At 39.6% G+C, this 22,730-nt stretch overlaps 3 protein-coding genes across 5 annotated transcripts in view; 1 reads left to right on the top strand and 2 right to left on the bottom strand.

Moving 5' to 3' along the window:
* Positions 1-594: 594 nt before the first annotated feature.
* LOC147166764 (neuronal vesicle trafficking-associated protein 1-like) lies at positions 595-7,313 on the bottom strand. Its single transcript, XM_086088107.1, has 5 exons — positions 7,109-7,313; positions 6,726-6,871; positions 6,116-6,232; positions 3,338-3,448; positions 595-1,894 (listed from the first exon to the last, which is right to left on the bottom strand). The coding sequence occupies exons 2-5, from the start codon at positions 6,852-6,854 to the stop codon at positions 1,691-1,693; spliced, it is 561 nt and encodes a 186-aa protein (XP_085944233.1). The 5' UTR covers positions 6,855-6,871; positions 7,109-7,313; the 3' UTR covers positions 595-1,690.
* A 1,557-nt stretch (positions 7,314-8,870) lies between these two features.
* Positions 8,871-22,730, top strand: part of tacc1 (transforming, acidic coiled-coil containing protein 1) — a 30,542-nt gene continuing 16,682 nt past the window's right edge. The window contains exon 1 of one of the 2 annotated variants that reach the window (XM_086088100.1): positions 8,871-9,032. In XM_086088100.1, the coding sequence (XP_085944226.1) occupies positions 9,013-9,032 (20 nt within the window). In that variant the 5' untranslated portion in view covers positions 8,871-9,012. Of the gene's footprint in view, positions 9,033-11,838; positions 11,996-22,730 lie in introns of those variants that run through there. The other variant, XM_086088099.1, reaches the window with a different exon arrangement.
* Positions 12,005-21,248, bottom strand: aggf1 (angiogenic factor with G patch and FHA domains 1). 2 transcript variants are annotated; one of them, XM_086088102.1, is made up of 16 exons: positions 21,144-21,248; positions 20,995-21,059; positions 20,643-20,834; positions 19,430-19,529; positions 19,144-19,349; positions 18,839-18,970; positions 18,219-18,410; positions 15,989-16,406; positions 15,458-15,560; positions 15,314-15,365; positions 15,140-15,241; positions 13,711-13,876; positions 13,557-13,636; positions 13,354-13,481; positions 13,172-13,271; positions 12,005-12,881 (listed from the first exon to the last, which is right to left on the bottom strand). In XM_086088102.1, the coding sequence occupies exons 3-16, from the start codon at positions 20,826-20,828 to the stop codon at positions 12,636-12,638; spliced, it is 2,211 nt and encodes a 736-aa protein (XP_085944228.1). In that variant the 5' UTR covers positions 20,829-20,834; positions 20,995-21,059; positions 21,144-21,248; the 3' UTR covers positions 12,005-12,635. The 2 variants fall into 2 exon arrangements, with proteins under 2 accessions (XP_085944228.1, XP_085944229.1); XM_086088103.1 differs by having other exon boundaries at positions 20,995-21,222.

A 22,730-nucleotide genomic window follows, 5' to 3' on the forward strand; every position in this document is an offset into this window, starting at 1 on the left:
AGAAAACCAGGCCTGTTCTGGTTAGTGTTTGCTGAAGGAGACCAGTTAATCAAATAAATCAATAAAATTGGTAAACATTCATGATTTTTTTTAAATCTGAGATGCAAGTAAACTTTTCTAGGTGATTTTTCTTTTTTTGCGCTAATTCGAATCTGCCCTCCTTTTTTCTCTAGCACATCAGGTTTTTAATTTTTCATAATATTTCATCGCTATGTAAAAAACATTCATTTTTATATTTTTATGTTTTTGGGATGAAACTGAATGCAGACCTTCCAAAAACCAAAAATACAAAAAAATGGGGTGAAATGTGCATAAATGTTTTTCAAATAGCAGCGACAATATATAATATAGTATTTGGTAATATTTATAAAGTGGGCAACAGGTGAATTTTTTTTCCTGAAACGTCAGCTATAAATTACAACACATGGTTAATTTCATAGTGCGCAAGCTTTTATAGGTCAAACTTAAAAACAAAAAAAATCTCAAAAACCTGATTTGCTATAAAAAAATTGTTTTTAACTTGCCGAACCTCAAATATGCACTGGTCACTGTCTATATCACTTTTACCTTCATCATATAGATTCAACAACAATGTTGGTGGGAAACGTGGGCACTTTATTTCAATTCTTCATGTAACATTTAATGTAGCAAATGCACTTCAATGGTACTTATTACACTGTATGAAAATCACGGTAGGCATTTGTGACCAATTAACAGACATGTACAGGAAAAGAAAGCATCAGGACAAGCAACTACTAAAACAATCAGTCAATCGATGGCTTCCGCTCGCCATCTGAGGACATTTCTAAATGCGAAAAGGGTTGCCCAATACAGCGTCATTACGATCAAAGCAAAAACATTCAGTAGAGCAGCATAGAAGTTATGGAGCCTTTAGTTCCAATCTTCAGCACACTGTGCTCACAAAAGGGGTGGCAATCTTTTATAAATACACTTGATACATCAACAAAGTAGAATTTGACAGCAATATTATGCAGAAAGCAGTTTGGGTCAAAGTGCACAACATAAAATTGTGCAAAATACATTTGTTGCTGGTGCAGCCAGTTGACGTTGAGCCTTATGTCACAACAATTTAATAGGCTGAATACATGTATTCATATTGAAACAATAGATGTTTAAATGTCTTATAAGAAGTGAATATAATACTTCACTTTTTCCATGATTTCCTACTAAATTATTGCAAATTAAGTTTCACACCTCAGTAGCATTTATGCAGCTAACATTGCTTGACGACAACTACAGTATTCAAAACAAGTTATATTTGAAAGAAAGTGACAAAAAGCAAAGTACAGTCCTAATGGCCGTGCGTGCATGTTCATCTAAATGTGTCACAAACATGAGCTAGTTCACAGTCATTTCACTAAATTGAGTTCTAACGTGTGTTTATGTACAACGTTAACATCAAGAGTGTGTATGTGTGTGTGGCATTTCTACCTGTATGTATGCCACTCGGCTGTGTATCAATAAATAACAGCATATGCTATTCAAACAAACCCAGCAGAAGCCTCAATTTGCTGAAAACATGATCACAATTTCCGCACATTCAGCTGACCTTGAAGGCAGCACAGCACCTCGGGCAGGACGAGCACGTTTAGCAGCAGGTTTGCTTGAATGGCACAACCGTATTATTTATTTTTCTCCCTCAGCGGCGGGTGAAGCCACGCCCGGCGGGTTAGGCCAGCTTCTGTGCCGTCTCTGTCTCCTGCTGGGTGACTTTCTCCTCAGACATGATGGTCATCCACGGCGATACGGACCGAGTGATGGTCTGCTTGGCGATGTTGTAGTGGTTGATGAGGGTGAAAAGGCGCCCGCGGCTGCCCGGGCCTTGATGGGGGAAGTTGCCGCCGTACATCCCAGCCGGCATGCAGCGACCTTGCTGCTCCACAAGGAAGGCAAAACGGACAGAACAGAGAAAGTCAGGTTAACCCTTCATGTGTAGCCTCAAAATAACTACAGAATTTTAAGAATTTTGTCTTACATTACATGTAATTTTAAATTTGCAAAAACATTATTAAACCTACTCCGGTTGTATAAGGGAAATATAATATGGACGACCAAAACTGCCAAAATAAAAAAATGACTAAATAAAAACATAATAAAAAATTAACTACAAAAAATAAATATAAATGGAAATAAAAATAAAAACAACTACATATATATATATATATATATATATATGGCATGTTGCCAGTCGCCCATCCCTGAACTATTGCTTTTGTGTTTGTTTTTAATCCATCCATTTTTTGCTACAGCCTGATCAAAAATATTCAGTAAAAAAAAAAAAATTGGGTCACACAAAAAAAGAAAAACAATGTATAGCCCTAAAAAAAATTACAGTTCAAGAAACCATCAATACTGTACAAAGCCACCAGTTCATAAATACATTGTACTTGCCGATGTTGATTATCAAATCTATTTATGTGTGAAAATCCTGTTTTTCCAGCAACCAGTCAGAGAACATAAAACTGACATTATTGTGACCAGCTAGCTCAGCCTCTCTGATGAATTTGCTGTCTGATTGGTTAAAGAAACAATCCCATTGCTATTATATGGTTGAACAGATTCTGAAGGGCCTTAGGCGGATGAAATTTCCATGGCAACGCAGAGACTAAAATCTGATTGGACATAAAATCTTACATACACATACTGGAAACAGTCAATTGAAACTGCTATGAAATGAAGGGACGAGACCGCTGGGAAGAAATGAAAACAATTTCATGGAACTAATAATAGAATTTAGGTTGTAAATGTAGGTCAGCACAGAAAAACTTTCTGGCCCTGATGATTTGCCACTGGATTTCCTACCTAGAAGTGTGGAACTGTTGTTTTGCTGTAGAGACCTTGCATCATATGCATCACGTAGTATCATTATAAATAGTTGTTCTACACTTTTGGTCAAACAAAAGAGGTGGATTTAAGTCTTTCCATCCTTGTAATATCACTTCAACTCGAGTAGTAGAGCAGTGTGGCAACCATGTTGATTGAAGTTGCTTAATATGGTTCTTTGCTTAATAAAGGGCGAAGTAACTTGCGATACAATTCAAAAGAACCTGAGCTGTAATTCGCAGATAGAAGCATAGGAATAAATGATGGATGGCAGCTCAGCAAGCTAACACATTATAAATGGAAATTTGATTCCCGAAAAGCTCAGATTTAGCGCTTAAATCGTCGCAATGTGAAGATTAGAGATTTTTACTTTTCATTTAACAGAAGTAGATTAAACAGCCGTAAGTTTGGCAGACGTAATGATGACCATTGTAGGCAACTATAATGAATAGCAAACAAACAACGTGTGAAAATACATGTTTGTGTCACACACCGTGTACACGAAACCATCAGGGCATGGCTGCTCGTACTGGTAGACCTTGTAGACCACCAGGAACACCACACACACCAAGAAGGCCAGAGCACAGATCACCAACAAGGTCACCTGAAGAAGAAACACAGAGCAAGAGAAACAACAATCAGATGCATTGATTACTGTCATACTCTCCTTTCTAGTCTTTCTCCCCAAAAAAAAGCTGAATGTGGAAGAATGTAGGCCTGCAGAGAGTGTTGATATTTTTTAAAGGAGACCCAAAATCCACATTCTTAGATTAATTGACTACTCCGTTATGTTGTATCCTTACTTAACTTATTTAACATTGTACTGTAGTTACATTAAAGGTGGCAAAATTATTCCTGACTTAAAAAGAAGAACTAGAGAAGTATTGTACTTAAGCTTAAAAAAAATGAATTTTTACTGACAGTTATGTACAGTACCTGGCTTGAAAAAGTTAGCGTAGGTGTTAGCGCTAGTGTTAGCATTAGTGTAGCGTGGGTCAGGCTTAACACAATCAAAACAATGTGTTCCCAAAGCTTTGCTAATGTTGTCAACTAACAAAATATGCTAATTTACTCATGATGACCACATCCATCCATTCATTAGCTGAACAGCTACTGTATGAAAAGTATGTCGCTTCTCTGAATCTGTTGTGACATTGTTGTTAATGTTTCCTGATCATGTTCTACCGTGTAATCCCCAAGATCTCAATTTAAAAAATCATGATCTTAACCACGGTTCCCTAGCTACGTTGAAAAAAGTACCTGTAGTGTATTTTGACCAAAGTAAAGACTCAAATGTACAGATTACAGTCTGTTTTCAAATGAGTGTAAAAGTAAAAAGTTTCATAAAAATAAGCTAGTGAAATACAGATACCAGTACTTGAAAAAATATACTAATAACAAAGTATTTGTACCTTATTACTTCCCTTCATTGATTTTTAAGTTATTATTCATATTATTATTCACTTTTATTACCTTTTTTTTGCGATGCCCATAAGCTATACAATTAATTCATTCATTTATTCATAGAAGATGGAAGGCATAAATCAGTTCAAAAGATGGAACACCAAACTGTTTTTCGGATTAAAAGCTTCTCAGGGTAATATAAAATGTAGCATATGGCAAAGTCTACAGTTGTGTGACCATGTGCACGGTCCAGCTTGTGCCTCACAGGGGAGTTACGTAACACCTACTTGGTGTTTCTGGGGAGGGAGGATCGAAGCACTTAAGAATGTTAAAATATGGTTATTGGTTCTCAATCACTTAGCAAAGCTGTACATTGAGAAAATGAATCCTCCTGGAGCCAAAAACACGATGAGTGACTCGTCAGTGTCATGGATGGTCAAGTCATCTTTAGTTTTATAGTGCTTTCAAACATCCGTAGCTGATTGTGAAGTTGTAAAGTAGACAAGTCGACTAGTTTCTACAGCCCCTGTAAGAACTGGGTACTGATGCAATTAATGAAAATCTGCCAATAGTTGTCACAAGATGGTGGAATGGTGAATTTATTTTTGCAGATAATGAAAGATATGATCTAAATCACAGTTGGACAAGGGTGATCACGGAGAATAAATAGTCCGGCGTCTCTCCCAGGAAGACATTTCTTTTGAATCCCAAGCGAATTCAGGACTGTCCCGTCAACGTAGCAAACACACAAAGCAACACGACAGGAGGTTCCTCTCTGCAGCACTTCAAAGCTCCTGTGAGCTTAAAAGACGTTTTGATCACGTCTGACAATGACAAGCTCATCTGTTGCTTCTGGACTGTTTAATTCAAACATATGTTCAAATGGTCGCGTTCAAAGATTTGCCAGCGAGGGAGGTGGGAGAGAAGCTGCCAATGGGAGACCATCGCCATGGCAGCAGCGGATTTCCTGCCAGCGGCTGAGGGAAGCGTCAAGTGAATCATCGCTGAGCATGATGGATTCTTGTTAAGAGTTGCAGGATGTGGATAGCGGGTCATATCTTTGATTGGTGAACGGCCAGTCGATTTATCAGGGACTAACTATCATTTTTTTCCCAATGTATTTTGTCAAAATAGCTGTTACTTTTTTCATCCTCCGCAGATGACAACACATCAAAAAAGACGACAATAGAGAGAGATAACGTCAATGTTGGGAACCTGGAGGTGACAACACAACATAAAAAAAGACGACAATAGAGAGATAATGTCAATTTGGGGAACCTGGAGGAGTAATAAACAGGGACAGCAGTGACGTGGAAGTATGTTTGTTTTGTTTTTCAGTTGTTACCATTAGCTAATTTAGCTAAATGTATGCTCAATGTAGAAATCTGCCCAAAAATATTTTTACAATAGTCTTTTTATTTGACCATTTATGACTCAAACATCTTCTAATTATAGTAGATTAACACCTTAGCTGTTCACAATGGCTACTCTTACAAGGATCTGGCCAATAGTTTTCAGACTGGATTCGTGTTTGAATTTCCCGCCCTCTGTCTGTGAATGTGACATCATGTGCGCAGCATTGTGTATGTGAAGAAGAGATGGCACAGGGGTGGCGGAATGGTTACCGTCACTTGCCTTCGGTGCAGGTTGGCGTGAGTTCGCTTCCCGCCTGGGAGATCATATATGTGTGTGAGTGCGCCCCCCCCCCCCCCCCCACACACACACACAAAAAGATGGTGCAGTTCCATTTTTGGGCCACATGTGACAGTAGCGGTTTGAGAAGTTTTTTCAAACTGTTATTAATTGAAAAGTCCAAATTCAGGTTTACTTTGGTACTTAATTACATTTCAGAGAGCATGAATCTTACTTTGAGTCGCTCGGATACGCCTTCGATGATGCTGATTGAGAACTCTGCAATTTTGGGAGATCTGATCTTGCCCTTCTTGCTCTCACCGTCATAATCCGCCTTTGTCTTAACCACCACCTGGAAGAACACACATATATAGGTACCACCATAAAAGTATAAATATCAGGGCTGGACAATATTGGCCTTCTTTTTAAAGGCATCAGTACTCCTGATTGGCCGCCCTCATGTGTCTGTTTAACAATCAGGAACTAGAATTTAGAAATTAAAAGAACAGAGAATTGCCATAAATTTCACGCAATTTCAAGGAAAAATGTTACACAGGTATTGGGATTTACACATCTTTTTTCAAAATTATTTGTCATTGTTTTGGGGCGGGAATTTTATGCACGTGTGGTATCAGTATTTGGTATTGTATCTGTGATTACTCAAGAGTTGAGTACACCTACTGCTGGTATCGGTATGAACAAAATAAAAAAATATTATATATATATATATATATATATATATATATATATATATATATATATATATATATATATATATATATGAAGATACTCCAAAATCCATCCATGACTTCCAATATTTTTCTATAAATAATGTACTTCCTTACCTTGTCCGGTGGCGGGAAATGAAGTTGACTGGCATCTAAAGGTGTGATGAGAGGGATCGTGTCAAATCCGTCTTCAGAGGCCACCTTTCCATTGTTTTTCTCACTGAAATTATTCCCCAGTTTAACCATTTTGTGCGCACACCAACCTGGAGGAGGGTGAAGATGGAGAGGGGGAGGGGGTTGTCGTGCACCGGCCTTTATTATTCATATCATCATATGCTATTTTGGTGATATAAACCATTGTTTGATTCTAAATGAGCTTTTCTTCTTAAATGCGAAGCAAAAATCACAGTGCTGGCAGGTGCTGCCTTTGTGGACCGTAAAAAAAAAAAAAATCACATCAATCGCGTCATCACCAAAACAACAAATATCAGAACACTCACCTTGTCAGCCGAGTGTTGTTTTGAAAAACAGATTGTATTTCTGCAGTGGTTTTCCTTCCTTAAACGGCGCCGTGTGCTGTTGATTGTGTCACACAAGCGCCTTAGTGTGTGACGCAGCCGCTGTGAGGAGGAGGAGGAGGAGAGAAAGAGGAGAGGGGAGCTGGTGCACAATATGGCCAAGGCTGCCTCAGTCCCCTCTACATGCTGCATGCTGCACTGCAAGTGATGTAACGTCCTCATTACATCCGCCGAGCACGTCTCGCGCTCGCATCCGGTTGGGGGCCAATTCTGAAATGCGTTGAACAATAGCTTAATTACCGAATATATCATCAAAACACTTGTTTTGATCCAATTTTTTAAGTTAATGTGAGAATCATAAATGCAAATCATTAATATATATATTTAATCGATATTTGGTTTAGTTTTTTTGAGGGGGAAACTTTATTACTTCGTTTATTATTGCTCCGTATGTTATTTTAGGAAGGCGACAAAATTTGTTCTGTATACTGTACATTCTGTAGGCTATATTGTACTTACAATGCTGCATGTACAATGCTGCATGTTTAACTCAGTACAGACTATTCATTACTGCATGTACACATCATTATTTATTTATGTATTTATTTATTTATTCACTTATTATTTCATTGTTTTGAGCACGTCTTCACAGTTCTGAGGCTTTAGGTTCAAATCTTATCTCATCCTGTGCAGTGTAGAAGGGTGGTTTTATTTATTTATTAATAGTATTATTATCGTTACTGTTTTCTCATTAAAAGTAGGGCGATTGTAGGTTGCAGGGACTTATGCAAATCTGCATTCTGAGAGACAAACACTAGAGGGAGATATTTGCTTGGTTGTTTTCTAAACTTCAGTGGCGCTCAATCTAGTAGAAGTAGCCTACAACATGCAGTACTTGTTCACTGTAAAACAATACAATAAAACGTGTAAAGTATGCGGTTGTAAGTGTGCTAAAACTATGATTCTAATTATGTTTCGTTAGAAATTTTGACAGATACGCATACAGTTTTAGAATATATTGTTCTTTTATAAACCAAATTATTTAAAAACTTTCATATTTACTTGTGTTATCTTTGTTTGATGTTTTTTTTCCTCATCCACCCTCTTTCTGATCCATACACATTACAATCTTGTATGCCCATATGCGTATTTGGCTGCTAATCGAGCAATCTGGCATTTAGTTTCACAGTGATGATCCAGTTATGCAGTTATTTATTTACTTATTTTGTCAATACACATTATTCAGTGTATTTAATTAAACCGTCCGGATTTGGTCTAAAGAGAGTTGAAATGAGAACTTGATTTAGACGTCTAAATCAAGTCTAAATTTGAACTACACTGTACATCGATCAATTACTGTTTAAATCGTAGTTATCCAACATTTTGCCATCATTTATACAACCCTTGCTATGACAGTGACGCTTGTTTAGAAGCTAAGCTAAATATTATTGTGATGTGTACAATGCTGAACCAAACTCTTGTCTCTTACCAAAACAAAACCAACAGAAGTAGGTTTGCGTGTAACAGCAGAAGGGAGAAAGAACACCCTGGGAACGGAACAAGATCACAGACGCTATTAAAAAAAACACATGGAAAGTGACTAATAATACACATACAGTAAATGATCTGAACATCACATGCTAATGTAAAACCAGTTATATTACCACATTCGTTCTGTTAGACGTGTATGTCTGCTGTTTCTTTAAAATCCCCTCTGTTTGTGGCTTGTTGCCTAGGAGCTTCATTTCCCGTTTCCCTTGCTGCCACATGGAGCGAGCTCCACCACGCAGACAGACACAAGCTCATGCAGCAACTCTGGCGGAAGCTCACACCGACCGAGGACATACTTCTACTTCTTCTTCCAAGACTAGACAACCTCACAACAGATGTGCTCTGACAAACCAAGGTAGGATTTACCCACTGTACTCACTGGCACTTGTTGTGATGGCTCCTGGTCCTGATGTGATGACCTTTGGGCATCATCACTATCCACTGTTTGTAATGTTTTTGTGAGTGCGAGGGAGCTTTTCGGTTTGTTTTCACTCGAAGCTTCCTTTCATGAAGCCATAACTCCTCTTAACTAGTTGACCCAGCTTGTGGTGTGTGCATGTGTGTATCTGTAAATCAGCTGACTGTACTGACAGGTAACTACAGAGACATAAGTGCAGTGGAGCTTTAACAATGGCTGTTTGATGGCTGGTGCAAGTTTCAGTCAGGCTGTACAAACAGGATGCTGTTCTGGCGCGCACACACATACAGATGCTCTTGTTGCATGAGCAGGCTGGATCATGTGGGCGAGTGTGCCTCTGAGGTTTCTGGAGGCTTTTCTCGGAGATGAGGTCACACAGGGAGACACGCCCTGAGGCTCGGAAGCTTACTCACAGCAGCGAAGGCCAAGGGTGGGAAGTTTTCCACAGTAGCCATACATACAAGTGCAAGAAGAATGTCTGTTGTGAATGTGTTGTTCATGCATGCATGACATTGCAAGCAGATTTTAAAGTTATGTGCCGCACTTTACCCTTTCACCGAAATACATCAAGGTTTCATGAATGAACTCTTCCTGTGGGTTTTATTAGGAAGTTCTCACTGGAATGCAGCTGGAATGGGAAATGGGAATTTCCTCAGTCTCAGCCAAAATATATATAAAAAAGTTTGAGAACATGTGACTTTTAAGAAGCTTTAAATCTCACACCCTCCCTCCACTTCATCTCCACCTCACACAAGTGTACTTAAGTGCCAAATTCTCTGTACACTTGAAAGATTCTATAGACCGTTTAAATGATCCAAATTACATTTTTTCAGACGATTTATAGCCTATGCAGTATAGTTAGAAATCATAGAACAATAAAACGGGCATAACATACAGTATATTTCCGGATTTGATTTTGCATTGACAGCAGAATTCTCACCCTGCCCTTGTTCTATCTGTAGGCTTTTGTCATCGTTTGGTGGCTGTGAGTGATCACGTGACCTATGTTGTGAGTCCACTTTGCTGACTGGGCTTTGGCATGCTTTTTAATGGCTCCTACCTCCATCTCATATCATGGTAACACAAAACTGACCATGGTTCATAAAAGCAGTCCAAAAATTATCTAAACTGCAAATTCATTTTCTGTTTGAACTTGTTCATTGCGTTTATTGTTGTTGTTTTAGAGTGTTGCTGTGGTTCCCACAATGTGGAGTTTTTGGAGGTACGATGTGGAAATAGAACTGCAGGGAAAATGTGATCATGACGATGATGATGTTTTAGTCACTCATTCCAGAATCTGCTCATATGATCACTGTGGTTGCCTGGGGCAAAATAGTCATTATTGTAAACATAAGACTCTACGTCCACTGTCTTTAAAGCAGCGACCCAGCAGTTGTTTAATTGTTTGGGTTTACATTTTAATCCAACATGACTGAATGTGCAAACTTTAGAACAACCAGATTGTGCTCTCTTTCGATTTGTCAATTTTCATGGCCATCTTTAGGAAGAGGAATTGCTGCTTCCTGTCGTACATCATTTGCATAAAAATACAGGAAGTGACATCACAACTCTTGGCAGTCACTTGTGGAAACATGTTGACTTGTGCTGTGAACACACCTACTGTAAATTTACGTTACATTCAAGACTGTTTGCAATACTGTAGCTTCTGAAATTGCAGTTATCAAAATATTGCTGACCTCAGTAAGCATGGATGTCGCTCGTCGTCAGTACCCGCCCCTTTTTATTGTTTGAATAAAGATTTAAAATAAAATAAAATAAAAACTCCATACCCGCCCCAACCTGGACAGCTAATGGATGACTATCTATTTGTATATTGTATTTCTGTTTAAAAAGGTCAAATACATTTTATAGATGACCTTGCTAGCATTGAGTGTGTTTATTGATTTTATTTTTTAAACCACTGTCTCCCAGCAGTGACACCAGACTAATCAGTGCTCTGCACCTTGATGACATATAGCAGCTGTGTTATCTGGAGACGTTCTTCTACTTTGTCTCACACAACAACGCTGCCCCTTGTCTGGTTGGGTGTGTACGTGACACTATGTGTGGTATGAGAGGGTACGACCCTGGTTTTTCAAGATGACCCATGAGCTGTGTCATCCTCATAGCTATAAAACAAGGCCTACTTTTTGTTGGACTTTACACAATGAGAGGGATTGTGTAGGTAATTTATTAAAATCCAACACAAGACAACATATAAGTGAAGCATACTGATTTGTGGCATTTTTCCCTCTCTTTGTGCTTTAGTAGACATGTGTGGTAAGTTACCTCAGGAAGTGAAACATTCTTTGAAAGGTGTCGAGTGAATCTTGTCAGTCATATTGCACAAGAGCTTCCGGGATCAGGATAAACTGTCACCGTCAACAAAAGACGGATATCAAACAGCTATATCAGCTGACGTTGCCCTGAAGGAATCACCTAAAATCTTTAACGCGATTCATTCTGAAGAGGCTGCAGAACAGACCTATTGTCCCAGAAACCTCAGAAAGTGTCTGAAACTGGTTAATCCAGATCCAACAAAGACCGCAAAAAATCCCTTTTAATCTTATGAGTCACATCAAGGCCGTCCGTCATAACAATCTGGCTGAGATCCCAATGACAAGCTGATTGTTTACTTGCTACACATTCAACCGAGATGAGGGAGGAGACTTGGGAAGGCAATTGTTTGAGGAGGGAGGGAGCAAGTCACCTGTCAAGTATCAGACAGTTCCGAGAGCGGCATTGGGAGGCGTCAAGAAGCACTAAAGAGCGCGTCTCTCAAGTCGGGAAAACTGGAGATTGCGTCCATGTTGGTTGGACAGCGAGATCAAAATGGGCGGCACAGTAAGTCAGAAGAAGAGCAATGGGGGAGCCAGCAGGAATCACACAAACAGCATCACGTGAGTCCATTCAATCTTACCTAGCATGAGCAATTTATTTATTTCAATGAGAAGTCACTTATTCTCCTTTTTTGACTTGTTTAAATCGTATTACTAAACTATTGGCTGTCCTGACATTGATTAGTACCGGTAGTATAATCTGGTGTGTGTGAGACTGACCCGTCCGTGTGTGCACATGCAACTATTCACACACCCTCAATATGAGCTCAAAGATAAGACTGCAAACAGATGGATGTGAATCACACCTGTTGACAGTTCATAAGCAGAAGTTTAGGCAAACGCAACCAATCAAGTTTCTTGGATGTTTTATGTGCACCATGAAAAATAAAAGCAAAACATTTGGTCACATTATTTCTAATAATATACAGTCACTGTCATGTGTTGGACTTGTGTAACAATCATCTTGTTATAAGTGTTTTGCTGCACATCTGAGCATGTCTCTAGTTGTCTCCTTGCAGTATGACCTCACTGTGAGAAATAGAACATCCTCAGTGTGTCAATATTTGCTTAGAGCAATCCATGGTCGCCACAGTGGCAGTACTGCACTGTAACTGGTTGGACCCTCACACCGAGCCTTCTCAGTGATTCAGCATTGTGAGGTCAGATTAATAAATTCCAAATCCCCCCGCTCTGATTAACTTTAGTTGTCTGGATCAACACCAGCGTGAGGCTCCGCCGCCGCCTCAGGCTCCGCTTTGACCCAGGCTTTGGGGGACGCGCACTGTGTTTTGGACGACGGCGCGTCCCCCTGGCACGAATCCGCAAATCTCTCGCGAGCTTTCTCCCAGTTCTTCTGGGATTTTGATCTAGTCAGTGAGGCGTCATCCACAGACATGGTCACGCCTGCTCCCAGACCTGACTGGGCCTTCCGGATTTTAAGATGGATCTGAAAAGAGAATAATTAAATAATTAATTAATTAATAAGCGCGCACGAATGGGAAAAGTGAATGTATGGAAGAGGTCTCGCGGTACTCGTCGCCAAAACATGGTGTTTGAGCAGTGCACACTAACTGTGCCGTCATCTTCCCATTCAGTCAGCAAATGAACATGGTTTTATAGCGCGTGCTGTCACGAGTCTGTGTGCACGCTTCCAATCACAATACAGTAATTATCGGGTCGCCATCCGCGAGCTGGCGAACGCTAAAGCTCAGTCCTGTATCTTAGAAAACATCTCACCGGATCTTTCATTCCGGTTCCCTCTTTGCCCAATCCTTCTCCTTTCTTCCAGCCCATCTTTTCCAGCATCTTCCGTCCTTTATTGACCTCGCTGATCTCCCTTTTAGAGCACAATACACAAAATTAGTCATGAAGCTTTATTTGGCTTTCCCGCATATTACAGCAGGTGATTGTAAACTTACACATGAACAGAAGCAGGCGCGTCCTCTTGTTGGAAAAGACCCTCGCTGCCCACAGTCTGGCGTCGAGACTCGGCTCGGTCCCTGTACTTAGGGTTTCTCAGGGCTTTGCCTTCTTCAAACTCATTACTCTGTTGACGGGAAAACTAGCTTCAATGGCGTACAAAGTAAGAATGGTCAAATACATTTCCAGTAGCACCATTTACCTGGAGGCCATATTTGGCCTTCATCGATTTGAGCTCCTTCTGTCTCAGCACTTCTTTATCTTCTTTGGTGAGAGTTGGCCCTGTAGGAAATACAACAGTTAAAATAAATCTACATCTGCATCATGACAGATGGGAGAAAAAAAGACAGGCTCACCTGGCGTCTCCTCTCTCTTGTGCTTGCTGAGATGGGCCATCACCTGTCCGGGCTCGCAGCCATCACAGGTGTCGGTCCCGGCATGGATATGAAAGGACAGTACCGTGTCTCCCATCTTCACCTCGTCGCCGTGTGTCAGTGGGTGTGGCTCACACTTGGTTTTGGGCTGGAGACAACAGACAAGAAGTCACTCTCTGCTGCCATTTAAGTCTAAACCCAGACCCATTCATTTATATTTCAAATGAACCTGCCATAGTGAAAAGCTGCAGTATAGAGAAAATATGACTATTTTTTCCGATAGTTATATTGAAAATACTGTTGAGCATTTTAATGTATGCGGGTTAGATACACGCCTTTAGAAAGCTGTCCCTGGTGGGATGTATTGTGATGTTGAAGTGCCTACGTATGTGCTAGTTGTGTTTACGTGTTTTAACTGCTCTCATTACAGCAATTAAGTACAGTAACACATTCGCCGTTCATCAATTCCAAATTTGCCTATTTGTTTTTTATAAACTCTTAATTTGTTGAAAAACTCACCATTTCCCTGTATTTGTGCTCAGGCCAGAGCCAAGTTTATTATAAAAGTAGTGCTTTGGAGCCATCTGGTGGCATCTTGATGTCAAGCAACTACTTAGAACTGAGGGGAGTAGCTTTATTTAGTCAGTCTTGTGTTCTGGACAAAGTGCTTTATCGCCATCTTGTGACATATACAGGCAATTACATATATTTATGTTTGGCCATCAATTCCTCAGATTTTTACTGTTTGTTGCAGGGCTTAGTTCCTACTAGGGGTGTTAGAAAAAAATCGATTCGGCAATATATCGCGATATTACAGCGCGCAATTCTTGAATCGATTTGATATGCGGCCAAATCGATTTTTAAACATCAATTTTTTAATGGGAATATTCAACAAAACGTCTTACTTAAGGTTAAGATTCACACATTAAGCATGGAAGAATGTTATATTAATGGAACATTAAGCCTTAATATTTTATTTCTGTGCTGTTCAAACATGAAACAGACTGCAACCTGTTTGTTAAATCCAGTGGCTCAGTCATAAGCCTGAATTTTCAGATAAATAAATACATTTTCATACAAATCTTACAGTGTACATGTACAAGTTTACTGATTAGTATTTTCTAAGTTTGAGGGGAGTGAGGTCGCAATAATAAATTTAGAGATTTGCATCGGGATTAATCGGAATCGAATCGTGGCCTATGAATCGTGATACGAATCGAATCGCCAGGTACTAGGCAATTCACACCCCTAGTTCCTACCTTGCAATGGTGACTGTAAAGCCCCATAAAAAAACTATTGATACAAACCGAAGATTTGCACGATAGTGAGAATTTTAGTGTGGCACATTTCGTGAAAAAAATAAGAAAAAAAGTCTGCAAAGTTGCGAGGCCGTAATAGATGAACACAGTACCTGTATGATTCTGTTGCCGTTGATAACCGTTCCGTTCTGACTTCCCTGATCCACGAGCATGTAACTCTGCTGCTGCTGGTCAAAGTAAACCTCGGCATGGAACTAGAACCAACCAAACAATTGTCAAACATTTTCATCATGTAAATTAGAGTGAATGAAATTACCCAACCATACCTTGCTAACTCCCATTTCTGGTATCCGAATTGCATGGTCCATGTCTTTCTCTCTACAACACAGACAGAAAATATTCTAATCCTCTTTGGGATTTGCCTGCAGTCCGAGTGATGATTTCCCTTTTGTTAACAAGACAAAACACACCTGCCAATGGTGGCTGCGGAGTCAGCTGTGAGGATAAACAACGTGCCAACCTGCAGCACCGGCGATCGAACCACGGTGACTCTCACACAAGGCGGCCACAGCTCTACAACAAAATCAAACGTCAAGTGATGCTTGAGATTTTGGAAGGATTAAAAGAAAGGAAAAAACTGCTAAAGTGGTATAATCAGGCACTCGTTATTATTTCCGCAACTAATTGGTAAATTTCAGTTTAATGTATAGTGTTGCTGTCAAGTTGCCTTACTGAGAATTTCTCACATCCTGCCAAGTTGTGTTACCTATTCCACAATGGAGTAATAGCAGACAAAAAAAATTGTCACGAAATGCGATTTTCAGAATACTGTTCCAATATTGGGACATGTAACATAGCTCAGTAACATAGCGCAGCTTAAGTTTTTCTTTTCTTTAGACATTACAAAATGCACAAGGACGGTATGAGCCTAAGTGACAGGTGACCCGACCTCACTTATCAAGTTGCACTGGTTCCTGTAATTGGACTTGCTGCCGGCTCACCTGCGCGACACTGAGTCTCCATCTCGGACTCTGGGCTGTGGTTGCAAGGAGAGCTACGAGAAGGCGACAGGGAATGTGGAGACTCCCACTGCTCCTTCTCCGACTCGGTGAGCTCCCCCTCCTCAGCCTCACTGTTGCCCTCCAAGTTATCGCTGCGAGTTGGCGAGCTCCGCTCCTTCTTGCGCGACGCCGACTTAGATCTCTTTTTCTTCTTCTTGGATCTTCTCTTCTCGTCATGACTTGAACTTCTTTTATGCTTTTTTCTCCTGGAGGATGACTTGTCCCTCTCCCCCCGCCGTTTGGAGTCTCTTTCTCGTGACTCGGGACTACGAGACCGCCGTCTGGTTCTTCGGGATTCAGTAGTGCGCTTTGATTGATGTTCTTCTTCATCCGACTTGACCTCATCAAATGTGTACTCCTGCCATTACACATGTAGCAATTAGATTGTCTAATGATATTCACTGGCTTTAGAGTTCCCGAGTGATTTGGCACTTTTGAATATATTCAGTCTCAGTCTTCAAAAGCACTGCAGAAAAGGCTACAAGATTCTTTATTTCCTAAGTCTAATTTGTTCAACTTTGTTATTTACGTAACAGACAATTACTAATTTGCATAATTTCTATCCTCTTCTCATTAGAAAATTAGTTCACGTGATATGACTTACCCTCGTGCTCGTGCGTGTGGCCGTTAAAACAGAATCAGTCTTCGCCAGCAGCGATTGTAGGAAGTCTGGCCCTAGAGTGTGCACGGTGTTGTGATTTGTCCAGCAGTATGCGTCGATGACTCGTAAGTTATATTATTCTAATTTACTTGTCTATAAGCATCTTGTCAGAACCAGCCATAGCTTGTTCACTCAAATTGCTCGTTAAGAGTATTCAAACAACGTTCCTCATGCGCAGAGCGCATAACCGGAAGTGCTGTTTTAAATGTAGCTATCTTAACTGCGCTCATTTCATTTGCCTTGTTTAATGTGAGTGCCTTAACCTAAGTTGCATACATTTGCTTATTGGCCTATTTTCTATATTTCTTTAGGAAACCACATACAGACACACAAACCACTCACACTTACACACCTCCAGTCACCCCTTACACCAATAGCCCACAAATACTGAACAAATGTTGTATGGTGATGGAAGTGAATTGAATGAAGAAACTTGGAGTAAAGCAAAGAAATGCAAACTCTTGTTTAGTTTATCATTTGGAACCTTGCTCTGAGTCGGCCAACACATCGGTGTGAAGATAGCTCATTCACCTGAATCAGTGAACCATTAGTATAACTCCCCAACAGGCACTTTGTTCACTACAGGCTCCCGTTAAAGAGGAAAGACGGATATTTTCAACTTGCAACAAGATTAAAAAGCTAAGATGATCAAACTCTTGAAGGTTTGACACATTTCTTACGTACTTTTGTCATCAATCCCAGTTATATGTGTACGTTTATTTGGCTCTTCATATGTTATTAATATGATGCCAATGTGTGGAAGACCATGCAAATTAATTTACCAGCTAACAAATAACTCCTGCTTTATAAAATGCATTTTGAGAAGGTTGAGATAATGACTGCTGTAGTTTCTCATAAAGTGAATCACTTGCAGAGGTGGAGGGTAAAACTCATAAACGGTTTAAGATTCTTAATAATTGAAGCAGCAATATGTACTTTTATTAATGAATGTTGATGGTAGACTGTTTAAAGCATTGCTTGTACAAACTTTGCTCATTCAAATACAGTAATATTTATTTCAAGATATATTGATTGTGTTACATTTGCAGATTTTGCTATCTTGTGTGGAGTGAAGTACTGCATATTATTCAACTTAAATCTTAGAGCAAGAAGCAATAAAGCTGTTAGATCAATAATTCTCAGTTTATAAATGTTTTGGTGATGAAATTTGTGACTCATTTTTGGAATGAAACAAATTTCTCATGGTAGAAATGTGTCACTACAACTATGATGCTAGTGTTGGTTATTAAAAATGTGTACCTCTGTGGCAAACACTGTTCCAGTTTGAGAAAATCTTCATATTAGCCAACGAGTTAGTCAGCTCGTGCACCTGGGTCGGAGGAATAGTTTTTATCAGCCAGCCTCACATTTTGAAAGACTGGGCAGACATCACGCATTTAAAGACTGAGACTGAAATGTAATTCTAAGGATGTAAACTGTTTGCGATGGTCACTCTAAAGCCAGTAGTCTAGTATTTGTGCCCAAATGATAGATCTGTCTGTCACTTACCTTACTACTGTGAAGTGAGGTTTTCTTCGCACCTCTTTTGAACCATCTGCTTTTCTTTTCAGTCACAGAATCATCGTGGTCGCCAGTCTGCATAGCAGACACCTCAATTTTGGAATGAAACTGGTAGCGTCCACTTTCTGCGTCATAACAGTAGTAAATGCCCGTGTTGGCATCGTAGTACAGCTGGCTGACCTGGGGCGAGAATACCAAATAAGTCATACCAAAGGCGTAATGTGTTAGTGACAGAGGTTGGATTTTCACTGCAGGTCCATGTGCCCAATTCCAATTTATTAAATATGGACTAGTTTTTCTTCTTCTGTTTATTTACGTTACATCTTTCAAGTGAAACATGCTTACGTTAAGAGAAGACATGAAACCCACGGCACACCTCTAATGTAGCACTGTGCTTTAGATGTACAATGGCACATCCCAGATACACACCAGATTTGATCCATGTTTGGAAGAGGACCAATACTGATAAAGATATCCAGTGATGTGTTTTTTCTATTTCCATTGCCATGATATACAGTACGTCCCAACTTTCTCATGAGTGCTAAAAATCTTAATTGGGTCAACTTGAACCATGCATTGTAAATCCAGGCAGAGACATGTTTACAGACCGAGTCATAATAGAAGCCAGTGCTCTGGTCGTAGTACATGCCAGTTGTCTCGTCGAAGACAAAACCAGTCTGAGTCATGGCCTCCTCCGCAGTAGCTCGTAACATGTCGGCAATGGACGCAGCATCAACCTCCTGGGAGACACATAGGATGTACACACACACACACACACACACAAACACACAAAAAAAAAAATCACCTCACAAATTATATTATCATTGAGAGCTTGTTAACCTAAGATTGTTTTCTATGGAAATGTATTGAGTTCTAATTAAATTGAGTGTCCTCTCACGGTGCACACACACACCTCTGCTGTGGCTACCACATTGCTATCAGGTTTAGCAGAGACATCTGCAGCTGTGCCTTCTATTGTGCCTGCCTGATCCACTGCTGCAACCTCTTCTGAGTCACCTCCACCAGCCGGATCCACGGCTGGAGCGGCCCCCTGACTTTCTTGGGAGTCCCCAGCTTCTGTATTTAGATAGTAATCACCGTAGTAGTAGTTATAATAGTCTGGAAAGAAAGAGAACATCATTAGAGACCATTTATTAACCATTAGTTGTTGGTCACTTACTAAAGTACAGAAACAATACCTGTTTCAGTCCAAACGTATTCTTCGGTTTGAGTTTCAGTGTGAATTTTGTCTTTATTTTTTTTCTTCCACTCGTGAATCTCTGCACTCAGTTGATCCACCTGTAATTTGATTGTTGTAAACAAAAAGTGTGTTTGTAGGGGCAAAACCATACACTTGACAGGTTAAATCCTTCCTTAAGGAATGGATTGAACAAAATATAAAGCCCAGAAAACAGCAAATGCTTAATAATCAATTAGATTTTGTAGTGTGTGTGTGTGTGTGTGTGTGTGGGGGGGGGGGGGGTGCATGCAGGGAAAAAAAAGTCAAGTCACTTGACTCAGGGACACGCACAAGAATTCCATCCGTACTTCTGGTTTTTAACCTGTACAAATGGCAATATAAATACTCTATTCTACACAAAAGTAGTATTTTCTTAAAGGCTTAAATAATAGTGTGAAGACAATGACTATGAAATGCTGTCGTCGCTGAATCTTATTAAGATTATGTCATGAATATACAGGGCCAGTGCCGGTTCTGAAACGACCACATGGCCCATGGTGGATTTCATAAAATCTCATGAAACACCACTAAACAAAATATCCACCGAAATAATTATTTTGTCTAATTTACTTACGCATTACGGCTATTTAGTTGAACTCAAACGGTACCATCCTGTTGAATGAATGGCAAGAGGTGAATACGTAGGCTAATTGTACCTTCCGCGAGTATATGTCAATGGCATTGATGATGAACAAATGATACATTATTTAGAGTAAGAATTTTCGCACCAATTAAGTTAAATTGGATCATTTCAAGCAGCACACATAATGACTGTAGTTGGGTATCAGTAGTCTGGTTTCTCGTCTCTAGTCTATTTTTATACTAGCAATTTACTGTAATTAATGAGGGTAACAAATTAACAATAGGGTTTCAACGTGTTGCTATTTATGTACAGATGTATGCTACGTTTGAATGGTACTGTATTGCAAATTTGCAATAGCTTGAGCAAGATATAAAGGCCAGAAATGCCAAAAATTAAATATTCAATTATATAGTAAAAGTAGTATGTTCTTAAAATAAATAATAAATATAATGATGAAGTGTGACTCCATACTCACAATTACACAAACAACTTGAAATGTGTGGTATGCCAGGCTCAATGAAGATTTTTTTTTTCGTTTTTGACAGCTTTTGAAGTGATTATCATTAGATTGCATTTGGCAAGTTCGGACCTGTTTCCTCAAATCCTCGTTGTAGCTCTCCGTGTTTCTCTGCAGTCTCTCGGAATGGCTCAGTTGCTTTTGCAACTTGGTCAGCTCAGCTTTGCACTCCTTCAGCTCTTCTTTCAATGACTCAACCTGAAGTCGGAGCTCAGCTACTTCACACCCGCTGTCTTTCTCTCCTCCTGCGTCCTCCATGCTCGGCTGTAACGGGAACGAACACATTTGCACCAAGCACGTGGACAACCAAAAACTACTCCACGAATAATGTATGAATGGTGGATGTAAGAAGACAGCAGGTAGCACAGAATAATTGACACAGTTCTATAGACAAGTAACACTCTGCATTTGTGCCAAGTCTCACCGTATACGTCGTTTTCGTCTCGCCTTAAACCGTGAGATTCCAAACACCACGGCACATGACCCAACCTGAAAGTTGAACATAGATATCGTGTAACTACCCCTCATTCTCAACACACCCGAGCACATGTTTAATTACAATTAGACAGTTACAATTAAAACCGTGAAGATGTTGACAGACAACGCTGTACGCGACCGCCATTAACTACCATAAAACAAATCAACCACAGCGGAAACATTTCTTCTTCGAGGTTGGCGGACTTCCGGTTCCGTCTTTATCCTCTGGTGTATTAAAAGGGCTTTATCGCCACCTGTCGAGCAAAGCTATTACTCTTAATTTTACAAAACGACAGTTACGTAATCTTAAATTCTTAGTATCTCAAGTTTACTGTGTCTAAAACGTGTATTGGGTTATAAACTATAATCATGACACCGTCTGCATTTTTAGGAAGATAACAGAAACGGCTGAAGTATTCATTTAATCATATGAGAGGCACGTGCCTAATACTTGTGGTAATGTTACTCTCTTACCACAGGAGGCCACTGTGGTACACCTTCAGTTTTTTGGCCCCCTGGTAACGTTTGTGTTATTTTCTATGCTAGTAGTTCTCAAACTTTTCTAATTGATGCAATGATGCACCCTCTGTGAAACATTTTTCAGCCAAGTATCCCCTCTCCAGCACAACGGATTTTTTGGGGGGTTGAAAAACAGAAAATACTTAAAATAGAGTGTTATGCCATCATTGTCTGATTTATCAATCTTTGGAACTTAATTTGTATAGTGGTGTCTCTTGAACTTTTTGGAAATAAAAATATATAACTAAAAAAAAACAAATAAATAATTATATTATTTATGAATAAGGATGTTTGCACATTCAATTTATCACCACTAACTGACTAACTGAATACTGTGCAGGGTTTCTCCCACAGTATCAGAATTTGAAATGTGAGCCTTTTTTGATTTGTGTATAGATCTTTGTGCAGCTCCAGACTTCTTGGCAAATTTCAGCTGGCCGCAGCAGCACAGCTTTTAAGGTCTTTTATCCAGAGGCTATGCTATCTCCTAATGTTTACCGATGCCATTTTTAGACAAGACAAACACTGCTTAGGAAGCTCTCCTCTGTTATGACTATCCCAGACAAAAATGAGGAACTAGCTCCAGAAATAAGTCACAAATTGATCCTAACTTTCCAGTTCAAGTTTTTTCTTGTTGCAAGACAGTAATTGTAATCTCCAGACGATCACCTTGAAACCATCTGCATGCCTCTGCATACCCAGACAGTAAATAAAGACAAACTCCACCCTTTGTGCTCCAATGTGGAAGCTCTAAATGAGCCACGTGTGCCTCTACTCAGTGATGGAAACTTGTGCGCAGCAGCCACATGTGGCTAAATGTTTCCTGAGATCCTGACTTTTTAAAACCTGATGGTGCACATGTTTTTATATACTCAGATCAGTCGAATGATGTTCTTTTATTGTCATGACAAAGCTCTAAAATCCTGCATTTAATTTTTTTTTGTAATTATGTTGTAATTACAGTAAAATTAATGATATCAGAATTACACTCTGAAAACAGTTGGGTCAAAAGTAACCAAAGTATGGATAAAAAATGGACCGACCCACTTTATGGGTAAATTTGACCCAACTTTCTGTTTTTTGTTTGTTTTGTTTTTTACAAAATTACCCACTTTTTTGACCCAAGTAAAGGATTTGACCAATATTTGTGAGTGGTTTTACACT

Source organism: Leptonotus elevatus, chromosome 10, assembly GCF_054856555.1.
Source record: "Leptonotus elevatus isolate MCC_2025b chromosome 10, RoL_Lele_1.0, whole genome shotgun sequence".
Taxonomy (NCBI): domain Eukaryota; kingdom Metazoa; phylum Chordata; class Actinopteri; order Syngnathiformes; family Syngnathidae; genus Leptonotus; species Leptonotus elevatus.

Coding starts and splice junctions, on each gene's coding strand:
- LOC147166764 (XM_086088107.1), bottom strand. CDS start 6,854: ATGGTTAAACTGGGGAATAATTTCAGTGAGAAAAACAATGGAAAGGTG. Junction 3,449..6,115: donor GCGTATCCGAGCGACTCAAA/GTAAGATTCATG, acceptor TTTCTTCTTCAG/GTGACCTTGTTGGTGATCTG. Junction 1,895..3,337: donor CTGATGGTTTCGTGTACACG/GTGTGTGACACA, acceptor CTTGTGGAGCAG/CAAGGTCGCTGCATGCCGGC.
- aggf1 (XM_086088102.1), bottom strand. CDS start 20,828: ATGGAGGACGCAGGAGGAGAGAAAGACAGCGGGTGTGAAGTAGCTGAG. Junction 18,411..18,838: donor CTGGCTTCTATTATGACTCG/GTCTGTAAACAT, acceptor TTCTCGCCCCAG/GTCAGCCAGCTGTACTACGA. Junction 12,882..13,171: donor GAACCGGAATGAAAGATCCG/GTGAGATGTTTT, acceptor TTCTCTTTTCAG/ATCCATCTTAAAATCCGGAA.